This window comes from Chlamydotis macqueenii, chromosome Z (genome assembly GCF_036417535.1).
Source record: "Chlamydotis macqueenii isolate bChlMac1 chromosome Z, bChlMac1.mat, whole genome shotgun sequence".
NCBI classification, from domain to species: domain Eukaryota; kingdom Metazoa; phylum Chordata; class Aves; order Otidiformes; family Otididae; genus Chlamydotis; species Chlamydotis macqueenii.
The window spans coordinates 41,997,101-42,018,039 of record NC_141593.1 but is presented as its reverse complement, the minus strand read 5'-3'; the positions used below and the strand labels follow the sequence as shown (position 1 = coordinate 42,018,039).

Here is a 20,939-nt window from a genome sequence, read left to right as displayed (position 1 = left end):
AGTATTTCATTCTCTGGAGTCCCCATGTTTATACCATAATTTCAGTAAACCAAAAGTTTTTCATTTTCACAGTCTTTAGAAAGACTTCATTTCCCTCAAAGATTTTTCTACGCTTTACTTGACCTTGTTAGATGAGGTTTTTCTTTTTTTTTTTCCCCAAAAATAATGTGCTAAGCTCCAACTAGCTAGTTCACAAAAAATGTAGAGAAAAACAAATGCGGAGATAGGGTGAAAGAGTGAAACCAAACATGAAGCATGAAATCCTATGAACAGAAAAAGTCAAATAGCAATATTCCCTTCATCCTAATATCAACTGAGAGCAATTTATTAAATTGACAATGGTGCGAAATCCTTATGAATGACAGTGGAATCAGGACTGCTGTCTTTGTATTAAGAATGATGACAACCTTTTTGGCAAATGAAGTCTTGTGCTGCTGTGGCACTTAGTTGTGTCACTGAAAGGCAGCATCTATAATATATGGCTGCACATGAATTATGTTAGGAATGGGTTAAAGTAATAGATCTGTATTAGTCCCAAGAGGCAATGCCAAAAAGGTAATTGCCCATATTTGTACCACTGCATTATAGAGAACGACAGTTTCATGTCTTCCTAATGTTTAACTGAAAATCTATAAAATCCATTTATCTTTCTTGCTGAGAAATTAATATAGGACCAAAACCTGAAATTCCAACTCTGGTCATGCTCAGACAAAACTCCCACTGAAGCCAGTGGGAGTTTTGCCAGGAAGAGGATTAAAGACGGTATGACTTGATGCATGCTATCAGAAATGTAAAAGCTACAGAGCTAGGTTTTCATTATGGTGTTGCTGGGATTATTAAAATTAGCAAGATTGTGGTCTTTCACCTTTCAGTCATGCAGTCACATGGACTTGCAGAGGAGGGATGGATGCAAGGTGGACAAGCCAGCTTGCTGGAGAGCACTTAACGCTGGGCTGGGAGCCAGCAGAAGTGAATCCCTCCTGCAGTATCTCCCTTCCCTCCTCCTCTTTAAGGCCCAACAAGAAGCAGAAAAAGGGCAAAGAAGCAACCCTGGGTCCTCCGCAAACAGTACTATTTGTAGGCAGTGCAGCCAGGCTCATCATCACAAGAACCTACTTGAAGCCACTCACAGTATCTGTGCCATTCCAGCAGCAGGAGCACGCCTGAGCGCACACCCCTCTGGGAGGCTTTAAGCTGGGCGTTGTGCCACAGAGATAAGACACCTCAAATGAGAGGCAGCAGGAAGCAGCCAACACATAACAGCTTCATTGGGCTTCTGCTGGAGGCAGCTGGACTGCACCAGTAACCAGAGGAGCCTGTTATCCCTAGGGGGGTCCCTGGCTGCGCAGGGAGGGGATGCCACACTGCCTCGAGGTCCTCGGGTTTTGCTGTCTGCTCCCTCAACTTTGTCATGTTACCTTAGATGGATACAGAAACTAATTTTTAAGAAGTACATGCTTCATCAACTGAGTGGTTGGGATGGTTTTATTCTCCAGTGCACTTCCCAGAGGCATTAGAATTTGGTTTGTTAAGACAGTACCAACTTTTCTTACTTTACCAGCCAATTTCTCCATGTTTTCATGATGTGGTAGCAAAATGCAAGGATGAAGATATAACAAATTGAAACAGTTAAGCTATCTAACCAGCCTGCAAAATGAGGCAAAAAATTAGTCCTGAGCTACTCACTCATTTAAATAGTTATGAGAAAGTACAGATAACGTAGGATCTCACTACAGATGTAATTTTTAAAAAGAAACTTCATTTTCAATAGTATGATTACAACAGATTTCTGATGTTTTGTATCACTAGCAATGCCATCTGGTACCCATTTCGTTTCAAACTGTCAAGCACTTATTGCTAAAAAATTAACTAATATTCATATGCAGGGATATTTCTAATAGTGCTTAATGAAAAAAAAAAGTATGTTTAGGGATGACCATCACTTGCAAAATAAAGATCAATATAGTACTAATGATTCAAACACCAGCACAAAGACATTGGGGTCTTGAATTTAAAATAAGCTAGCCTAGTTGAATTAAACTCACTGATCTGTCTTCTAAAGCAAGTTTCAAAGTATCTATCACACAAATTCATTCAATACTAGTAGTAAAAAATGAGATTATTCATTCTGTTAGTAACACATGACTAAAACTGCAGTATATAGCACTATTTTACACCTACAATATTTCATAAAAGATCATTTTGTAGAAAAAAATGAAACTACAGATAAATACAGATCTTCTATGGAATCTGGCTATTACAGATTAAACACCACAAAAACCTTACAGTTTTGGAATTAAAATGGCATTGCTTCATTTTGTTGGCATTTCCTTTTTATGTTAAGTGTCTGGCAAGATACAAATTGTTTACTCCTACAAATGTTCACAGATAGTGAATTTCAAGCTTTAAAATTTACCATTCCCAAATAGTAGGGAGTAGCAGTACTTACGAATGGCAAATATTTAAGTTGGTCTCTTAGCTGATGTGAATTGATTAAAGGATCTGACTCATACCTTTCTCAGTCTCTACTGATTTTGAGTTCTTCATGGTTTTGCATCCGATGCAGTTACATTCACTGCTGGACAGATTGATGTTAGCATTTTACAGTCACGTGGCACAAGCATAAACGCAATGCAAGGAAAGACATGGGAGAATCAGGCTGCAATGGCAAAAAGGTAGGTAGCAATGACAAAGTTTCAGAATGCTAAAGAAAGCAGTTACACATTACTCGGGGACAATTTAATGAGGTACACTAACAGCCCTCCCTAGAATCCTGAAGCAGATAAAATTATTTGAGTAAGAGAAGGATGTGACTTCAGGAAGGACCACACACTCATGCACAATTTCTCCTGTCTGTAACTGCAGTGATGACAAAAATCTCAGACAAATAAACACCCCTGATTTATTCTATAGAGGAATACACTGCTGTGCTCCATCTGAGGTCAGAGACAGGGCTCTGGTGTAACCAGACATGCATCTGCACAGATTCTTTGCATCCTGCAACATGCAGATGGAACTCCTTGTGAATGCAGCAAGTTAAAATTGCATTTATATTCTGTATTAAACAAATAAATCTCACAGTAGCATGATTTATGGCACCTGAAGCAAGACCTGCTTGTCTCCAAATTTGGAAAAAAAAATCAGAAGCTTTTTGGAATTTCCACTCCCCTCCTAGAGAGAATTAAACCCTTTGTAATTAGACTGATGACAGGATAACTCAGTCTCTCTGCCATCAATCCTCAGCTTCATCTGCCAAAGGTTGCCCTTTCCTGGCACAGGCATCTGTCCCCTGGCAATCACCGATCAAACTGCTATCATGTGGGCCATCTACAAATCACTAGCAGTTACAGCCACTCTCACTATGGGCAAAGTTCAGACCACAACCCAGGTGCAAAAAATGTTAGAGCCCCACAGTTAGGAATAGCTGCCCCCAGAGGCAACACCATCACCTGTATCACAGGTAATAACTTCACCTGGGTCCCAGGGCAGTCGAGTTCAACAGCAACAGGGTTACATATACATTTGGATCCAAATGAAGTGTGAAGTAGCAGCAGGGAATGGAAACTTGGCATCCTCTTTAGAAAGGAAAAGAAGTTGGGATAAATCTTTGCCCTCCTCTTGAAGAGACACATGGCCCTTCATGGATTTTTTACCACAATGATAAAGAGTGATGAAGTGTGACTCTTTACTTGGAAAGAGATTATGCCAATTCCCAAGGGAAAACCAATGCTGACAAATGGGAAAAGGTAGCCTATTATATCACACAACAAGTAGAAAGCTCATCTCTGCATGTTCTGCTTCAAAAGCCATACCTCAGATGCCTAGTGGTTACTAGAGAAAGGAAATGTTCAAGCAATTAATAGTCAACTTACCTGATTTTGATTTCTACTCTGATAAGCAAACAAATGCAGACTTTATTATTTAGGTTGTATTTTTTAAATGTTACATGTATTGAAAAATGAGACAACTGAGCAATCTGTAGTAACACAGAGTTACTGCTTCTGTGGCAGAAGTCTTCACAAGACCCATTAGGAACTGAGATATCTATCATTGGGCTACTTGGTACCCAGAAGACGGACTTCTGCAGCTTCAAGCAGACAGCTATATCACAACACAGAGGCAGTACCTCAGACTGCCAAAATTTGCTTTTGGCTTGTAAAAGATAAACCTAGGAGAGAACTTAGCTTCCTAGGTCTTTAATCTAATCACCTGACAATAGAATAATCAATGAGCAGGGCCTAGCATGAGGAAGCCAACACTGATATTCCTTCATACTTCAACTTTTGTCTCTCATATTTAAGGCAACATTCACTGTTTTGAACTGGAATGAAAATTGGTATCATATGTAAAGGTTTTCTTCTACAAAGCACAGACTTAATGGGACTTCCTATTTTGTTCTAATTCTAATAGTTGATCTGTACAGGTACATACAGCCCCTGGATCTTTCCAAAGAGTCTTAAGACATGATTTAACAGAAGTGAACCAATGCCTATGCATTAAATAGGTATAAGCACACCAGGAACCTCTGACAGATCTGGCCCTATTGACCTTCACTATAGGACCGTCTGGGGCAGAAAAGTGTGAACTAACTTATAAGCTTTGACCTCAGCATCATACTAGGTCTCAGGAGGAAGCATTAAAATTGGTTACATGGCATGCATCCTTAGAAAAAAAAAGGGGAATTCTGGTTTAGGCAGCAACGTCCATGCCAGGATGTCTGCTAGAGTAAAGACATTACAAAAACTCAGCATGGACTGACAATAAACTGAAAGAAACACTACCTAGTCCTTGGACAAAAGTTTATACAGAACTAGCTGTTTTCCTGCATCATGTTTCCTGAGGCATCATCAACTTCAATGCTGTAGACACTGAAATTGTGCTAAAACTGTTCCAGGGGGAACGTGGTGACTCTTCAGTGGGATCACACTAGTCATCAAGAAACTGTACAACTAATTGCCCATCTAGCTGCAAAGAGTTTCTGTTCTCTAACTTCTCATACCTAACATTAGCTATTAAGAGTTATTGAGGAAATATGATCTGTGCTGTCATTGATATGTGGTTCCCAGCACACATCTGCATATTTTCCTTTTGCATATCAGCTCTTTTGGGAAAGTATCATGGCTAAAACAGCCAGTTGAATACTCTGCTGCTTCTGGATGTGTAAATAGCACAGCACTTCCACGCGGCAAGAGTAAATGCAGGTATGAAAGATACTGTACTGTTCATATTCTAACTTATTCTGAGACTTTATTTGGGATTTTACTGATTACAGTTGCAATGTATTAGGGAACTATATCTGAAGTTAACTATGATGAAAAATGAAGATACAATAATGGCATCATAAGAATGGCATACTCGGAATAAACTATGAATTTGGAAACTACTGTAAAAAAGCAAATTGCGTAAGTAAAACAAAGAATTAGTTTTTAAATAACTGTTTATCAACTACCAGAGCAAGCTGTTCATGTTAAAAGCAGTATCAACCTGTGCACCAAACACGAACTCTAATCTGAATTCATTTATAGCTCTCTTTTAAATGCACCTTTCTATTCTCTTTACCCACTTCTGTCTTTTATTACACACTATGAACTGTAGTTTTACATTTTGAGGGGGATTATTTTAGTTGAAACTCCATTCTCTGTTTACAGACCTTAATGACATCTGGCTCCTTTATTGTTAACTCTGCTCTGATGATGAAAGTCCTAGAGCTCTGGATAGTAACTCAGAAGCCAAACAAAACATTATCATTTAAATCTAAAGTAACTATCACTTTAAAAAAACTAACTAGAGAACACTTAATTCAGAAACCTGCACACTGTATTTGTTTTTTTACAGATAAAACACATCACCAAAAAGGTCTTTCAGTAAAATTATCTAAACATCAGAAACCAAAATTTTGTGACTTTTTGCAAGCATTGTCATGGAATTGCAATATACAAAGAATTGCTTATTATATGCTCTGTATTTTTGCTTTAGAGCCTGATTATTAAGGTGATGCAGGAAGAAACATCAATTACTCAACCTGAAATGTGATCTTTAAATTCATTTTACTTTTAAAATAGTAATAGAATTATAAACTAACCTATGAAATTAACTTTTAATTCTTCCAGTATGTTCATGGAGAAATAAGATGGAAATAACTATTTTTCAAGATACAAATATCAAATACATGCTGTTTGTATTTTTTCTTGTTTAAAATAACAAAGTCTTTTACAAGAATACTGTTAAGTTACAATTTATGTTCTTTAAAAAATTAATCCTTGTTTGCATTTTTACACAAATTTGGATTACTAAGAACACTAAGACTTTATGTTACTTCCTGTCCTGTTTACTTCCTAATTTCCTGGGCGGTGTAAATGAATATTTTCACTTTTCCCTTAACTCAGCTCCACTTTTCAATTGCTCTCCCTAGATAATAACTTCTTGCTCTGCTGAGGCTGCAAACCCTATATAAGAGTATTTCAATGGCAAGCTCGCTACCACTCAAAAAAATAGCCAATATATCACAATTTCAATATGTTCTTTTACTTAGTAAAGCATTTTAATTAACCTAGTATTTTATACTGTTTGAATACTTTCCTCAGAATAATTGTATCCACCAGTTTAATGACTACCATAATTTACTTGTAATAGCAAGTCTTGTCTTAGAAAAAGAAGCTAAGCTTCTCTTAGAAAAAGACGACTTTTACATTGAGCCTGTTTCTTCTAGATAGCGAGGATACATCAAATTAGTTCCAAAAATATTTTACATGCATGATGATAAAAAGTATAAGTTTAAAATACACTACATGACATCACAATTCTGCAAACAGGTGAAAAATTCAAAATTCCCTACAGGCATACAAAACAGATTTAGTACAACTCTCAGAGATGTGCTGAGTTCCAAGAAGAGAAAAACATGACCAAACATTTCAGAAGAAAGAAAATGAACATATTATGCAATATCCGCATCTGCTATCGTCCAAATACAGCAATTAAATTCATAGGAAAATATGACATGCCCTAATAAGAAGCAAAAAAAAAGGAAAAAACTTGGGCTTAAACTGTGACATAACAATTTCAACACTCTTATGTACTCTGTTTCATCAGGTCTGTCAAGAAATCCAGATGGTCCAGCCCAATAAACAGAAGTCCCAAAGCAAAACACACCCTTCAAATCACAGCATTGATGTTTCCTCAAAATAGTCTGGAAAATCCGCATAGCTTACTTCGGTATTCAAGCAACCCACTTTTTCTACTTTAAGTGCTGAATAAATAAGGCATGGCCTGACATGTAGAACTTGCTGTCTTATGGTCAAAAGCTGAACACATAGTCATTTGATCCAGATACCCACACAGCTGATTGCATGTATATGTTAAACACACATACATTTAAACTAAATTAAACAGAAACAAAACTATTGCAAACAGGTTTTTTGGGGGGGCAGCGGGTGTTTATCAAGTAGTGTAACCATTCAAGATGCTATAAAAACATCATTAAAGAGTTGAATCTCACTGTTTATCAGAAAACAAAAGCAACAACAAGCACATTTATAAAAACAGGTAACAGGTGAGAAACTCCAAGATTCACGTATTTTCCAACATACTGCACAATTACTAAGGAAATACTAGATGTAATCAATTTACAGACAGTGAAAAACACAATAATAATACCTTATTAAACCTTATTAGCCTGGTAAAAGTAAGTTTGTCAGGTACATTTTTTTTGTAAGTGTAGATAGTCCAAACTGTTATGGCAGTACTTTAGAATAAAAACAATGATTGTCTATTATTTATAAGAAATATAAAACCGTTTCAACATGAAGAATTACAGAATTAGATGGATTACAGCAAACTATTTTTTAAGATGTGATGTTATGCTATGGCAGAAGGCATTTTTGTGCTATCATTTAGAATATTACTTTTTTCAATGTGTGAAAAAATAGACTTTATCAAAGAATACTTAAGTTCTATACTTCGATATCAAGAGAATGACTCTTCCTATTTTTAAGTTGAACCTGAAATCTAAGAAAGACCAAGGAAGAACACAGGGCTGTGTTTGGAACACATTTCAAATGTGTCTGCCAAAGATTCCAGTCTCAGGTGTGTGCAGTAGCATGGCAGCCCAGTTCTGCTCTCACACTAGTAAACCAGTAATATCAATGAAATAGCAGTGTTAAAAAAAAAAAAAATCTCAGGAAAAAATCAGGATTTCTTTTCCTGTTTTGTGGACATGCCCGAGGCATGAGTCCTACATTGCTTACATGAAGGAAAAATCAAAGCCATCAGAAGGCAGCCATGACTTCATCCTCTACTTGCTTAAATATCAGATAGTTCCCTGAAATTCTATATGGTTGTTCTTGTCATTCCAGCCAAGGAACAAAGTTATAGTGAAAACGTGTATGTGACAAGGGGAGTTTCCTTCTATATTAAGATGTAATCTGCTTAGTAACACTGCTGTGAGTAGCTGCCTCTAGGGACTATGGCGGAATTGCCCTCTTCAAAATGAAAGTAGTTTGGTTCTGCACTGCCTGCAACTCTGCTCCAGGCCAGGACACATGTGCTTATCCACCACACTCCTTGCAGCTGCAAAAATAAAGCTAATCATGGAAGGCTGTTATTAAAATTAGAAGGATATGGCATGTCCATATCAAAACAATACATGCTATAATGTGGGCTCTTTCAATCTGTATTTTTTGATGAAAGTAAGTTAAACCAGTTAACCTTGAGGTTTGATTAAAAGACAGTAACATCTTCTACAAGTTCAGTCATACAGTCTACATGCTTGTGGAAATGAACAGCTATATTTATTTCCAATTAATGCATCATTTTCAATTTTCCACAGCATATTTAATTTGTACAAAAGAAAAACAGAACAAATGCAAGCCAGCTTCAAAAGTTTGGGGATACACATTCCCATGGAAGTGGGACAATGAAATGGGCTGTCAAACATGTGAAATTCACAGTATCAATGTTCTCTGTGCTCCCTACAATGCTGTATTTATAGTTCTCAATACTTTCCACATCCACGAGCTCTCGCTGTGGAGATCAGATGACAAAATCTGGCACAACGTGGGCCTACACTATAATCTGGAATACTTCACACCATCACATAATGACAGTAAAGCTCTTCAAAAGGATTTTCAAAGACCTTGCACATCTGTATCCTACGGAGAAGAGAGCTTACTGCAGCAGTGCAGGAAGGTGGATGCTGAGCTCTCTCAAGAACAGAAGAGAAGGAAACACAGAACCATTGAAAACTGGAAGAGAAGAAGCCAGAGAGAATGATGAGGAAGAAGAAGAAGACACAGATGAAAATGAAGATAAAGACAAAGATGAAGAAGAAGAAGAAAATACTAAAAGCCTTTAGGTAAGCTTCTGGTGTTTTCTTTTGAAATAAACAGGAACAAAATACTTAGCTGCCCAATCCACTAATAACTTTCAAATTATTTCAAATGTTAAATATGCAACTGGAAAAGGAGGGCTAAATTAAAATTATATCAGAAAGGATGCATTTGTTTATCTGTCTGATAACTGCTTCCAACTTTGCAAACCATTTGCACGTTTTTAAGCATTGAAACAGCTGCAAACAAAGTGCTGGTCTTCAAGCTGAAATTAATTGTCAACTTATCACAGATGGCCAGGTGAAGGGACTGAGAAACTGGATCTCTGTATGAACAGAGAAGAGTGTGTGAAGAGCCAGTAGGAAGTGTACTGGTCATTCCTACATGGCAAACTTCCATAAGTTTTTTAATCTTTGAAAAACTGTGCTTCGGGATTGGCTGCACCCTAGGAAAGAAATAGATTTCTAGTGCTTCTGCCAGCAGTGAAAATAGAAAGAGCAATTCCTGCGAGAACTATTTGAAGCAGAATCGTTTCCAGATAGCTGTCCGCAGGTTTTCTTGGCACTGTCTGCTGCCCCCAAGGACCTTGCTCCCACTGAAATGAATGGCTTTCCTCACTGCAGCATGGGAGAGATCCAGCTGGTAGTCAAAGGCAGTGCAAAGGTTGAGGACGGCCTTGCAATTGGTAGGGTACTCAGACACACACATGCTATCACGCAGATGTATCACAGCAGTTCTCGACGGCCCGGTGGTGAGCTCCCACGACTCCCATCAGAAAAAGACATGGTCCCTGAACACCCTTCTGTAAGAACAGGCTCCACGAGGCCCCCACTTCACCTGGCACTGCAGGCAGCTGTGGCAAGCTCAACACTGACCTGGGATCAGTGTGCTCATTTGCAACATAGACCTGGCCACTGGTCAAACTTATACAAAATTCAATACGGACAGGTTTATTTAACAGAGCGGATGATTTGCCTTGCCTCACACCAAAACACCCCCAGTAGTGCGTCCTCTCCAGTCCTCCAACTAAACTGCCCAGCAAACTGTTCAACAGGTTATCTCAGTACTTCTCTGAGTAAGTTAAATGTTCATTTAAAGTAAATTCTAGTATAAATAAGCCCCTTCAAGCAGAACATTAGAAATATGCTTTTATTTTAGCTTCATGTCTGGCACAATGAAAAAAAAATAGCAACTCTGCCTTTAGATGTTTCATAGCCTTTTTTATTGCTCAGAAAAACAATATAAAAGCTTTTTAATGTCAAATCCTGGATGTTCAGTAACTTTTACCCTGTTAATGGTTCCTGCATGATTCTTAGTTTGAGTCTCACTTTATTTTAAGGAAGTCAAGAATTCATAATTAACTGAGGCCTTTGTAAACCAACACCACTTGGGCAGATCAGAATCTCTACAGTTACAAGCAATGTCACTTACAATCAAGCTGAAAGACAGGAGCTAGTGGGTACTATAATTTCCAGGTTAAAAGTTTAGCTCCCTTAGCTTTAAAAGGCTCTGTCCGCATTCTGAAAAGAAATTATTTTAGAAACACATAGGCTTTTTCCATCAAGCATTAAACATCTGCGTTAAGACATTATTAGTAACAAATCATGTGCTGTAATCCATAAGGTTCTGTGAATATCTGGATCAAGTAATAGTGCACTGAGTGGCTAATATAAAAGATATAGTATAAAATATGTAAGAAGGATATTCTACAATATATATATAAATATATATATATTTCACTGGTGCATAAATCAGTTGTGGTTTATTAAAGTTACCTCCATGATTACACAAAATCCAAAATACTGTGTGAGTACATGCTGAAATGTTTGAAGGTCAAAACTACTCCTATACTATAAAGATGAACTGCAAAGTGCTGTAAAATAAATTACAAAAAAAATTATGTAAAATCCCCAATCAATAACTGTGCACATTTATGCATATAAATATTATGAATCAGAAAGAACTATATTTTAAAATTAAATATTTCAAAAATCAACTGCCAAATTCCAGCTCTGCAAGCTTGCCTTTTCCCTGCCAAAAGAAAAGTGTTCAGATTCTCATCTCATTTATTTGGCAATAAATTGTGACTACATAACTGAAATATGTTGATTTAATCCCAGCAAAACTTAATACTGGAATCTAGGCTACTGGGTCAAGCTCTGCTCATCATCCAGCTTACATGTGATGTAACTCCACTGACTTTAGTTCAAATATTGCTGACCTAAATGATTCTCCACTGATTTAGAATCAGCTCAATGGCATAAGATATTATCTCAACAGGAGGCGAGATTCACGGGTAAGCAAGAAGTCTGAGAAGAAAATAATTAAAAGGAAGTTAAAAGAGAAACAGCAAACAGTAAGCAGAAGAGAAAGTTAGTATCTCTCTAATATAAGAACATGTCCACATAGACTTAGGAGGAAAAAAAGGCAGACATTCCTAACATTGTTTCTGAGGAACAGCAGAACACTTGTTGATACCTAACTTCAAACAGGAACTATGATGGATATCCTTAATTGCTGCCATCACTCCCCAAATCACCACAGTATGTGCAGGGTGACAAAGACATCACGATTCCACCAGTAAACTTCCAGCTCTGCCCTCTTTTTTAATGTGGGGAGAAGAACACATCTTTGGGACAGATTTTGGAAAAGTGAAGAAAGCATTTTAACAACTGCAACTCCCCTTCCCCAGACAGTGGCAAGCGAAAGGAAACACTACATAGGCCTAGAAGAATGCAAATGTGGACATACTTCTTGACTAATAAGGATATTTCCAGAATTTGAGCACAGCAGGAACAAAGAACTTGAATGCAAGAGACTGAAGAGAGCACAAGAAAAATGTTGAAGGACTAAGTCTTAAAAGGCAAAAAAGTGAGTAAATATACGGAGACAGAAGAGTCAAGACAGTATTGTAGAAAGAACGGAATGGTGTATTCAGCAAAAGAAAAGACAACAGTGTTCCAATGGAAGAGTGAAAATGCCTGAAATTAAAAAGCAAAAACAATGAAAAGCAAACACAAGAGAGACAAAACAATACCATATCTTCTTTTTTTACTAAATATAATTGTAAGGAATTAAAATCAAACCATAGCTCAGAAATGTAATCAAAATGCATAGAAATGTAAGCATCTGTCTCAGTCTTTTGCTGCTAGTCTTTGTAGCTAACTCGCTGTTAAAACCCAGAAACTTCACCTTTCTTACAACAACTCCCTAAACTGAAAAGATCAAATTATAAACTCAGGATTTGATAGGTAAATAGTATGAAAATTAATGTCTAGCAATATATATGAATGCAACCTCTGCTTCTGCAAAATGCTTATGCCTTCACTTATCTTTACCTGTTACAGTAAACTCTTCTCAGAAGGGAGTAGGGTCTCCTCTGAAGCATACTGAAACACACTCTGAAAAATACTTCACAGTTAAGTAGGAACAGTTAAACAGGCCTGTAAGTATACACTCTGAAGGACCAACTGTATAGTGTTGTTATTCTTGCTCTTGGCTCAGAATCAGCATTCCAGCCTACTCAAGATTTGTACACTTACCCAAACTTATAGACTGTATTGAGTAAGCATGACCTAACTGAATGTGTAAGTGATGGCACTGGTTCAATACCCAAACGAGCTAATGAACAGTACTGCCACCTTTCTGTATACCACTCATACTCTACATCTTCCTGGTAAAGTCAGTGGAACCACATACATAAATAAAGATTTGCAGGGCCAGCTCTGCTTTTTACTGCTTTAGGATTTAAAGTCATATCCTGAAAACATAGAAGAACTTAATTTTAAGGACGTGAGCATTCCCATTGAAATCAATGAGTTTTTACACACACACTCAAATAAAGCATTTGTAGAAGTTTTGCAGAGCCACTAATGCAATATAATAAAAGCAACTTTGCAGTTCACCTTTGATAAATATTATTTATAAAAACAACATCTTTCCAGTTAAGTTCAAACAGAAAAAAAATTGACAGAGGAAACAATATAACGTAATTTCATCTCAATGTCATTTTGGAAGACACAGTGAGGACAAGGCAATAGGAAAAACTGTGATAGCTTATTTCTGGACTTTGTTGAGTTTTATAGCTGCCTCAGGGCTTGGCTTCGCCCTGCTCTTGCAAAAACAGCTACTGATTTGAATGTACTTCTACAGTTCTCCAAACAGAACCAATGTCTAAATGAGGAGTCCAAGGGAGATGGCACTTCACTGGGAAAGAACACTGTGCACTCCCTAGTGTGCAGCATACAGCTTCCACAAGCTCAACAGCCCCTCTCTCATCTTTTCCTTATTTCATTTACCCATCCAGTGGGATCTTATGAAATAAAACAAAACCTAAAAGAAACAAAATAAAATATGAGAAATCATGCTTTTAAAAAAAAAAGTCAAAGAAAAATTAATACAAAAATCCAAACACAAATGAATACTTGACAATCAAACACATAAACATAAAAAGCATTTAAAGCATACATAAAATGTTAAATAAAAACTGTACATGAATTTATGAAAATGACAACATCAACTCTACCTTGCAGTCAATCATTTTATTTGTTAATTAAAAACGTTTAAGGCGTTGTTACTCATCTGTCTTTAACATTCAAAAATATTCATATAGAGCTGTAATGCAATAAATCTAGAATTCTCCAACCAGGGACTGTACTATGCATGGGTCAGAAAAACCTCAGCCAGGTGTCCTGCCTTGCATGAAGGCCTATGGTGAACAAGTCTAGGGGCACAATCAAGTTCTCTATTTTGGGTCTGGTCCATCAACTAAGTGAAGGGAACCCCGCTATACCACAGAGTTACTTAAGTACAACACCAGGTTCCTCTGTAACCTTTGTTTCACACCTTAGCTCTGTGCACATCATCCTTTCTGCCTGCTCCAAATAGGCTCCTGCCCTCAATGTCATTAAGTGACTTTTTAATGGCAGAAAAACAGTGGAGCTGGGGGAAGTATTAGCTAATTATCTTTAAATTTATTGTTTCTAGATATCAACAGGAACTTAAAAATCAGCAACTAAATATGATGGCACATTGAAACACGAGTAAAAACCCCTGAGTGATGTTCTGTTCTGAGGGAAACGAGGAATCCTGTGCACCCATCCCCAAAACATTACATGACCGTCTAAGGCTACAAACTTTAAAGAAGGCTATGTTTGGCCCTGTGTCAAATCCAACTATCTGACTTTATAGCATAAATACTTCCTCGAACAGCATTGTCTTACCCAGTCTGTTGTTATCTGATGCAGTTGAGTTATTATGTACATCACTGTTGACAGTCACCATTACTTGTTCTGATGACATTTGAGAAAAAACATGTGAGAGTTGTACTATTATCCTGCAAATGTAAACTTCATCAGTAGTTTTTGTTTGCTTGTTTTAAGGAGTTTTACCTTGCTGTAGTAAGTTCTCAATGTTTATAAAGAGTGAAAGCGTATCTATATTCCACAGCATTTTAAATAACAATTCAGAGCCAAATCTTGATTTGCCTTAAATGAATGGGATTTAAGCTATCGGTTTCAAAAGAAGTTGAATTTGACTGTTATTAATTAAGCAACAATGACTAATTCATTTACATTGCATTTTCTTGCTTGTTCTAACCTTGAGGCACTCTTAATACTTCCACCCTGAAAGTGGGTAATGGCAGAAGCTGAACAAGCTAGCTTTGAGCAATCGCACATTTCCAAAAGGGTGTGGCAAAATTCCTTTCCTCTGAAACAATTGATAAGGTTTAGCGTAAGGCATAAAAAAGAAACAAAGAGGCCTGGCTAATTCATACACAAAAACACAGCATCAGTTGAAGTGACCATCATGTCAGAACAGCTAGGCTTCTGCACAGGGACACAGGAAGGCTCTAGGCTAGACTGACACTGAGAAAATTTGATTCTTACGGTCATATCCATATGTAGTGACGAGTGTCTTAAGAACTTGTAAGGAACACTAGATTATAGTTGGAATCTGTACTCTTTCTGAAGCTTACATCATTTGGGTCCTTGCTACTTCTACTGCCTCCTCTCAGATGTATAAAATACCTTAAAATGAATCAATATAGTTTTGCCACACCGTGAAATTTACAATGAGAGAATTAAAAAACAAAACTGTATCCTTGAAGATTCAGTTCATCACAAAGTGTATTAACATCCAAAAGCCTACTATAATGTCACAAAAAAATACACAGCTATAAAATGCATTGACTTTCATGACCGTATACATATGTTGCAAACTCCATCTAACAGCTTGAGGAAGACTGAGGATCCGTTTCTGTACATGCTACAAAAGTGGCAGGCTTTTATGGGCCTTTCTGCAGTATTTTTACTGAGTCACTGTAGTTAATAGTTATCTCCTAAGTAATTTTCTGAAGGATGTCTGGAAGTTACAGGTTAAATGGTAAAAGAGAAGTATCATCAGGGTTTTATTAGCCTAGAATTGAAAGCTACTGCATGGTTGCTACTTTTCCTTCAAACTTCCTAGGCGATTAAGATCTCCTCCATGGAATTTTGTTTTCTTAAATGTGAGATTCCATACGTCCTTGGTCACTAGATCAAGGGACTGATATATGTATTTACACAAAACCACACATCTACACCACACTTTTAACACTAAAGCGAATAATTGCAAGTGAAAACATTCTGGCCTTTTAGTTCGTTCCTTACCTCATGGGCTGCAATCGCAGTGTATCACATTGCTGTGTTTAAAGTCACCTCTGAATTTTCATTTGAGAAGTTGTTAACTGATGATCTAATATTAAGTGTACAATACTACCCAAAACATAGGTACAAAATAGATCTGTTTATATTCTTAGTTGCATCTGCCATGTATATTAGTAATTCAAATAGTTAACAGTGATGTCTAAAACAACCTGTACGGAAGAATACTCAGACCTAGGATCTGAGCTGTCTACAAGAGTCAGGAATTCCACAAGGGAGTCCTGTAAGTCCCACTGAAGGCAGAAGAATTAATTCGAATAATTAAAAAATGGTTAATAGAAGGGAGTCCAAAAAAAAAAAAGAGAAAGAAAATAAAAAGGTGGGGGAAAAAAAAAGTCTCTTGACTTTATTCACTGAAACATGGAGAGCAACCAGGTAAAGTATGTAGAAAAGAAAAGGATACAGAAATACAGAACAATTGTGAGGGGTAGGGTGTGAGGGGTTGGGGGGATAGGAAGGCTCTGACAGGACACAGGTAAAATGGAACAAGTTAAAAGGGTGAAATACAAAGACACAGAAACTGAACAGAAGTGCTTTTAAAAATGGCTCCAGGGAAAGCAGAAAAAAGCTGAAGACCCATTAAGCAGCAGACAATCTGGACTTAATTTGTACACTAGCTTTCTAACTATTTGGAGTCACTGAGCTAACAGAGGCAAAATATTACGGGCAGTAGGTATTTAGAAGATGATCTCTCATGTCCTAACTGCCAGCCTCTCATCTGGCTTCTCAGAGTTCAAAAGCAGTCAGTTAGGCAGGTTGAGGCAAAGCCTCCTTTTGGGTTCAGTTGCTGCCAGGGCACTGGATTCTGAGTTTAATATTAGTTTTTAAAAAAACACTGCTGTTATGTAAGCTGCCACTCAGACTTGGAGAAGAAAGTACACTGAAGAATAAAAATAAAAAACTCAAAATAAAAATGGAAGAGAGAAAAAAAGCTATCCACCTTCCCTGAATAAAGAATGACAGAACTTCATTCATCCTTTAAAGGAACATTATGTATCTGTCTCTCTCAGATGCAAATGTGTCCAAGAAAATAAAGAAAATAGTAAGTAGTTTAAAATGTAGCCTTCATTTCCAATATCAGCTCTTCATTCAGAGAGTTTTGAAGTGAGCACTGTATTCATTATTAGTCTTAAAACAAATATAATGATTTTGCAATACACCACTTTGTGGACATCAAATTTAAGTCTAACTGCTCTCCCTCAAAGACAATGCACTACAGAAAGTGTAGTCTGAATTACGTTATTAATATGGATTCAGTTGAGACAGCAGTGAGGGATTTTTTTAATCCTACAGTTGGCTTTTTGGAGATACCACAGCTGATCATCCCATGAGCTTTTTAGATCCGTGTCTCAAATGGAAGATCCGTAACTTCCTAAGAGTTTACTCCCATTGAGAGCTGGATAAAATGCCTTTAAGAACAATTGTTTTTAGCTCTTCTATTTATTAGAGAAGAAAGCATAAAAATAAAAGCATAATAGCAAAAAGCCGTATGTTTATACATACTGAACTCATTCTGAAAAAGAGCCTCGCATAAACATGATCTTTTTTTTTTTCAAGAGGCCAATTTTTTCCCTCCTTTAACCAGCACACAACACAGAACTGAGCAGTTAATGGCATCGTAACACCTACTGCATTGCTATACTCAAGAATATCACTGTTATGGGAATAGTCACACATCTGTGGGCTCAACTTCTACTTGTCCCACACAAACTAGATCATGCCCCTTCTCAAGCGCTATGTTTCCTATAAGCCTTCACCTAAGTCATTCAGGAAGGAAAATTTATGACATGGTTGACTTCTGAACTTTTTTTACAAAGCAAGATTATACATTTTAGTTGTATGAAACCCTTTTTATTCCAACAAGATTTGAAATACTATATTTTGATGAGTTGAGCTTAAATTGGAGGTCTGCAGGCAAACTTTCTTGGTGTCGTGGTCACAAACCTGACCTAAACTTTGCCAGAGTAAATAAAAGTTTCCTGTAATGATGACTTAATTGAATTCAAAACTAAGTTTCATATGCTCACATCTCTCTCTCCAAATACGTCTCTACATATAAGCTGCATAAATTTGGAGATCATGTATGTAAACCCAAGCATTCAAGGGAAAGCACAAGCAAAAGAAGTGCTGAGTAACTGAAAGTTTCATTACACTTTCTCTCTTCATCAAGTACATATGGTTTATCCTAAACAGAATGTTACCTGGGGTCTTGATCCAAACAGAGTATTTTGAAACAAAAAACAATTTACATTTTTACTTTTTCTAACTTGGAGGAAATTGAGCACAATATGACATGTATCTCTGGACTTTTTAAACGGATGGTCATTTATATGGAAAAAGCTCAAATTGCTGAGCGCAAGGGAGGAACGCAAAGAGAAGATGTAGTTGTATTAGCTAAAAAGGTATTCTTATCAGATTTGCCAGTTTCTGATTTCAAGAAGAAAATTAAATGCAACAATTCATTCCTAGTTTTATTTGCTTCTTGGATCTGAGCCACAGATTCAAAGAGCAGTGCTAGCTAATGCTGTGGCAAAACGAGGACAAAATGTCACCTCATTTTTACTGGAAAGCAAGGAGAGGCTCCTGGATACGTTTCCAGAGAATGCTTATTGCACGAAGAAGAATAATGTATTGCCTCATTAGAGCAATGTCTATACAGCAGCAGAAGAGAAAGTTGGTTGAAGAAATTAATCATTTTTCTTAGGATTTTGTACATTTTGCATGCACCAGGCTCAACACTTTGTGTTTCAGAGCACAGTAACATAAACATTTAATACAACTTTTTCTTTATTTCTAAACATTGCTTTTACCTCTTGAGTCACTAAGACAGTATTTTTCATTCATGTCATTAAAAGCTCTAACAACATCCATAAATATTACTTTTTTTTTTTACCTCAAGATAAAAGCATGTATAGAAGACAAACAAATGAAAACCGAGGACCTAAAACCACACAGACTTGGACACACTCTTCACTTATTAGATGCCAAGGATTCCTAAAAGATTTTGGATCTGAATTTCACATTAGTCTCTGTTTCCAGATCAGATTTCCCAATAACCAAATTCACTTATTAATTGGAAAAATTAGGACCAGAAGAGATTAAACAATCTACCCCATGAAGTTGTACATCAAGATAAAGAGTCTTATGTGCTTCAGTTGCTTAATAACAACAGGAAGGCAGTACATAATACAATATCATATTATCCTCAAGACTGTTTGCAGTAACTCAAAACTTAGAGGTTTTGCTGTCCTTTACAATTCTTCAAGATTCTGCAGTATCTTAGAAAGATTTATTTTCCACTATCACTAGCTTTTCCTCTAATGTTTAAATTTATACTCCACAGATAAGGGTACATAGTTTGTCATTTTATGGACGCTGCCATCTGTATGCAATTTCCAAATGAGTTTAATAAAATTGGAGTCATTAACATTAGTGTTGCAGGCAGCGTGCAATCTATTTAATGGTATGTTTCATTAATCTACAAGTTCATAAAATGAGAAAGAGGGTCAAACAGAATTATATGTACTTTAGTATAGAATCCTATAAAGCTGTTCTCAGTGTGAAATGACTTAGAACGAAGAGACAGTAAAACTTGACCTGTCTACTCAGCATTTTCGAGGCCAAAAATATTTTGGGCTAACAGTTTTCTACATTGCTAACCACGATCATTTAATATCTTTATCTGTTTTTCCTTAGTCTGATTTGGAGTTTTTATTTTATTTCCCAGTATGATCCACTGGAAGATGTGCTCATTTTCCAAGCAGGCAGTAGAAAATGAAACATTTGTGCTAGACACTCCTAGGGAGAAAATATTGCATCTTTCTCAAGGAAACGTCTTCCAGCACAATATCAATCAGACATTTCCTTTTACAGTACTGCTGCTGATGCCGTAGTTGTTTTGCTTGCTATTGATTCCTGAGAGTCAAGGACATTAAAAGCTGAAGCTCAAACCACTAGTCCTCAGAGCTAGTTAGTGCACAGCTTCTAATTCAGGGACAGGTTAAAGTGAAAAAGAGCGAGTGTGAATAAGCAACTGTTCAGACTCAAGAATTCTGCAGTAACAGCAGCTCCACATAGAACCACAGAAAATGCACATTAACAGAAACTCAGTTCATAAGAAAGGGCATAGCAATTACTATCTGCACACACATTTTCAAACCTGGACGTCTGCAGGTTATTTTACACTTCATTCGCATGAAACGCTGTATGCTCAAGAGATCAATCAATATATCAAGGAATGCTTTCTCGAAGCTTTCTGCAAGTACTTGAAAAGTCAAAGCTGTTAAGAAAAAAGTCTGTTTACCTTACGACATCCCTAGCATTTGTGTTTAATACACTCATGGGTATGCATGTAAAATACAGAAATGCTACTACACAGACACACTTTTGACAAGTGTCAGTTTACAACCACAAGAAAGAAGATGAGAGCACATGAAGGACACTGCATAATTATGTCTTATCCCTTTGAAAAAGAGAATCACTGTCAACTTTGAAACCATTATGTCTCTACCTGAATATTGAAGCCCATTCTAACATCACGTTAGCTTGCATAATTCCAAGGATCAACAGATATTCCACATTTCCAATATATGGCTTTTTGACAAGAACTGGCAAGCCAGTTTTTTACACACAAATTAGGGAAATAATGTTGCTTATTCCAGTACAGTAAGCGTTATGGAACTATATCATATATATTCATCTATAATGGGGTTATTTTGCTTACTGTTGCCTTACAACAATATGAAATCCTTTGATCATTACAGGCCTCATAGCTGTTATTGAGCAATTCTCCAGCTTCCTTTCTATGACATTTCACCTTGAGTCTGTGAAGTCTGAATACTTCTTACAAAATTCATATCCTAATCACCAAGTGCCTCTAATAAAATAATGCTTTTTTTTTTTTACTTCATTA

The 20,939-nt window shown here is 36.8% G+C and overlaps 1 protein-coding gene across 3 annotated transcripts in view; it reads right to left on the bottom strand.

Moving 5' to 3' along the window:
* The window catches only part of NTRK2 (neurotrophic receptor tyrosine kinase 2), a 210,728-nt gene that overhangs the window by 101,753 nt on the left and 88,036 nt on the right, over nt 1–20,939 (bottom strand). Inside the window, exons 13-14 of one of the 3 annotated variants that reach the window (XM_086769957.1) lie at nt 14,546–14,614; nt 10,459–13,655 (exon numbers count right to left, since the gene is read on the bottom strand). The exons of the other annotated variants lie outside the window; for them this stretch is intronic. Of the exons in view, the coding sequence (XP_086626083.1) occupies nt 13,618–13,655; nt 14,546–14,614 (107 nt within the window). The 3' untranslated portion in view covers nt 10,459–13,617. Of the gene's footprint in view, nt 1–10,458; nt 13,656–14,545; nt 14,615–20,939 lie in introns of those variants that run through there. 3 annotated transcript variants of the gene reach the window in all.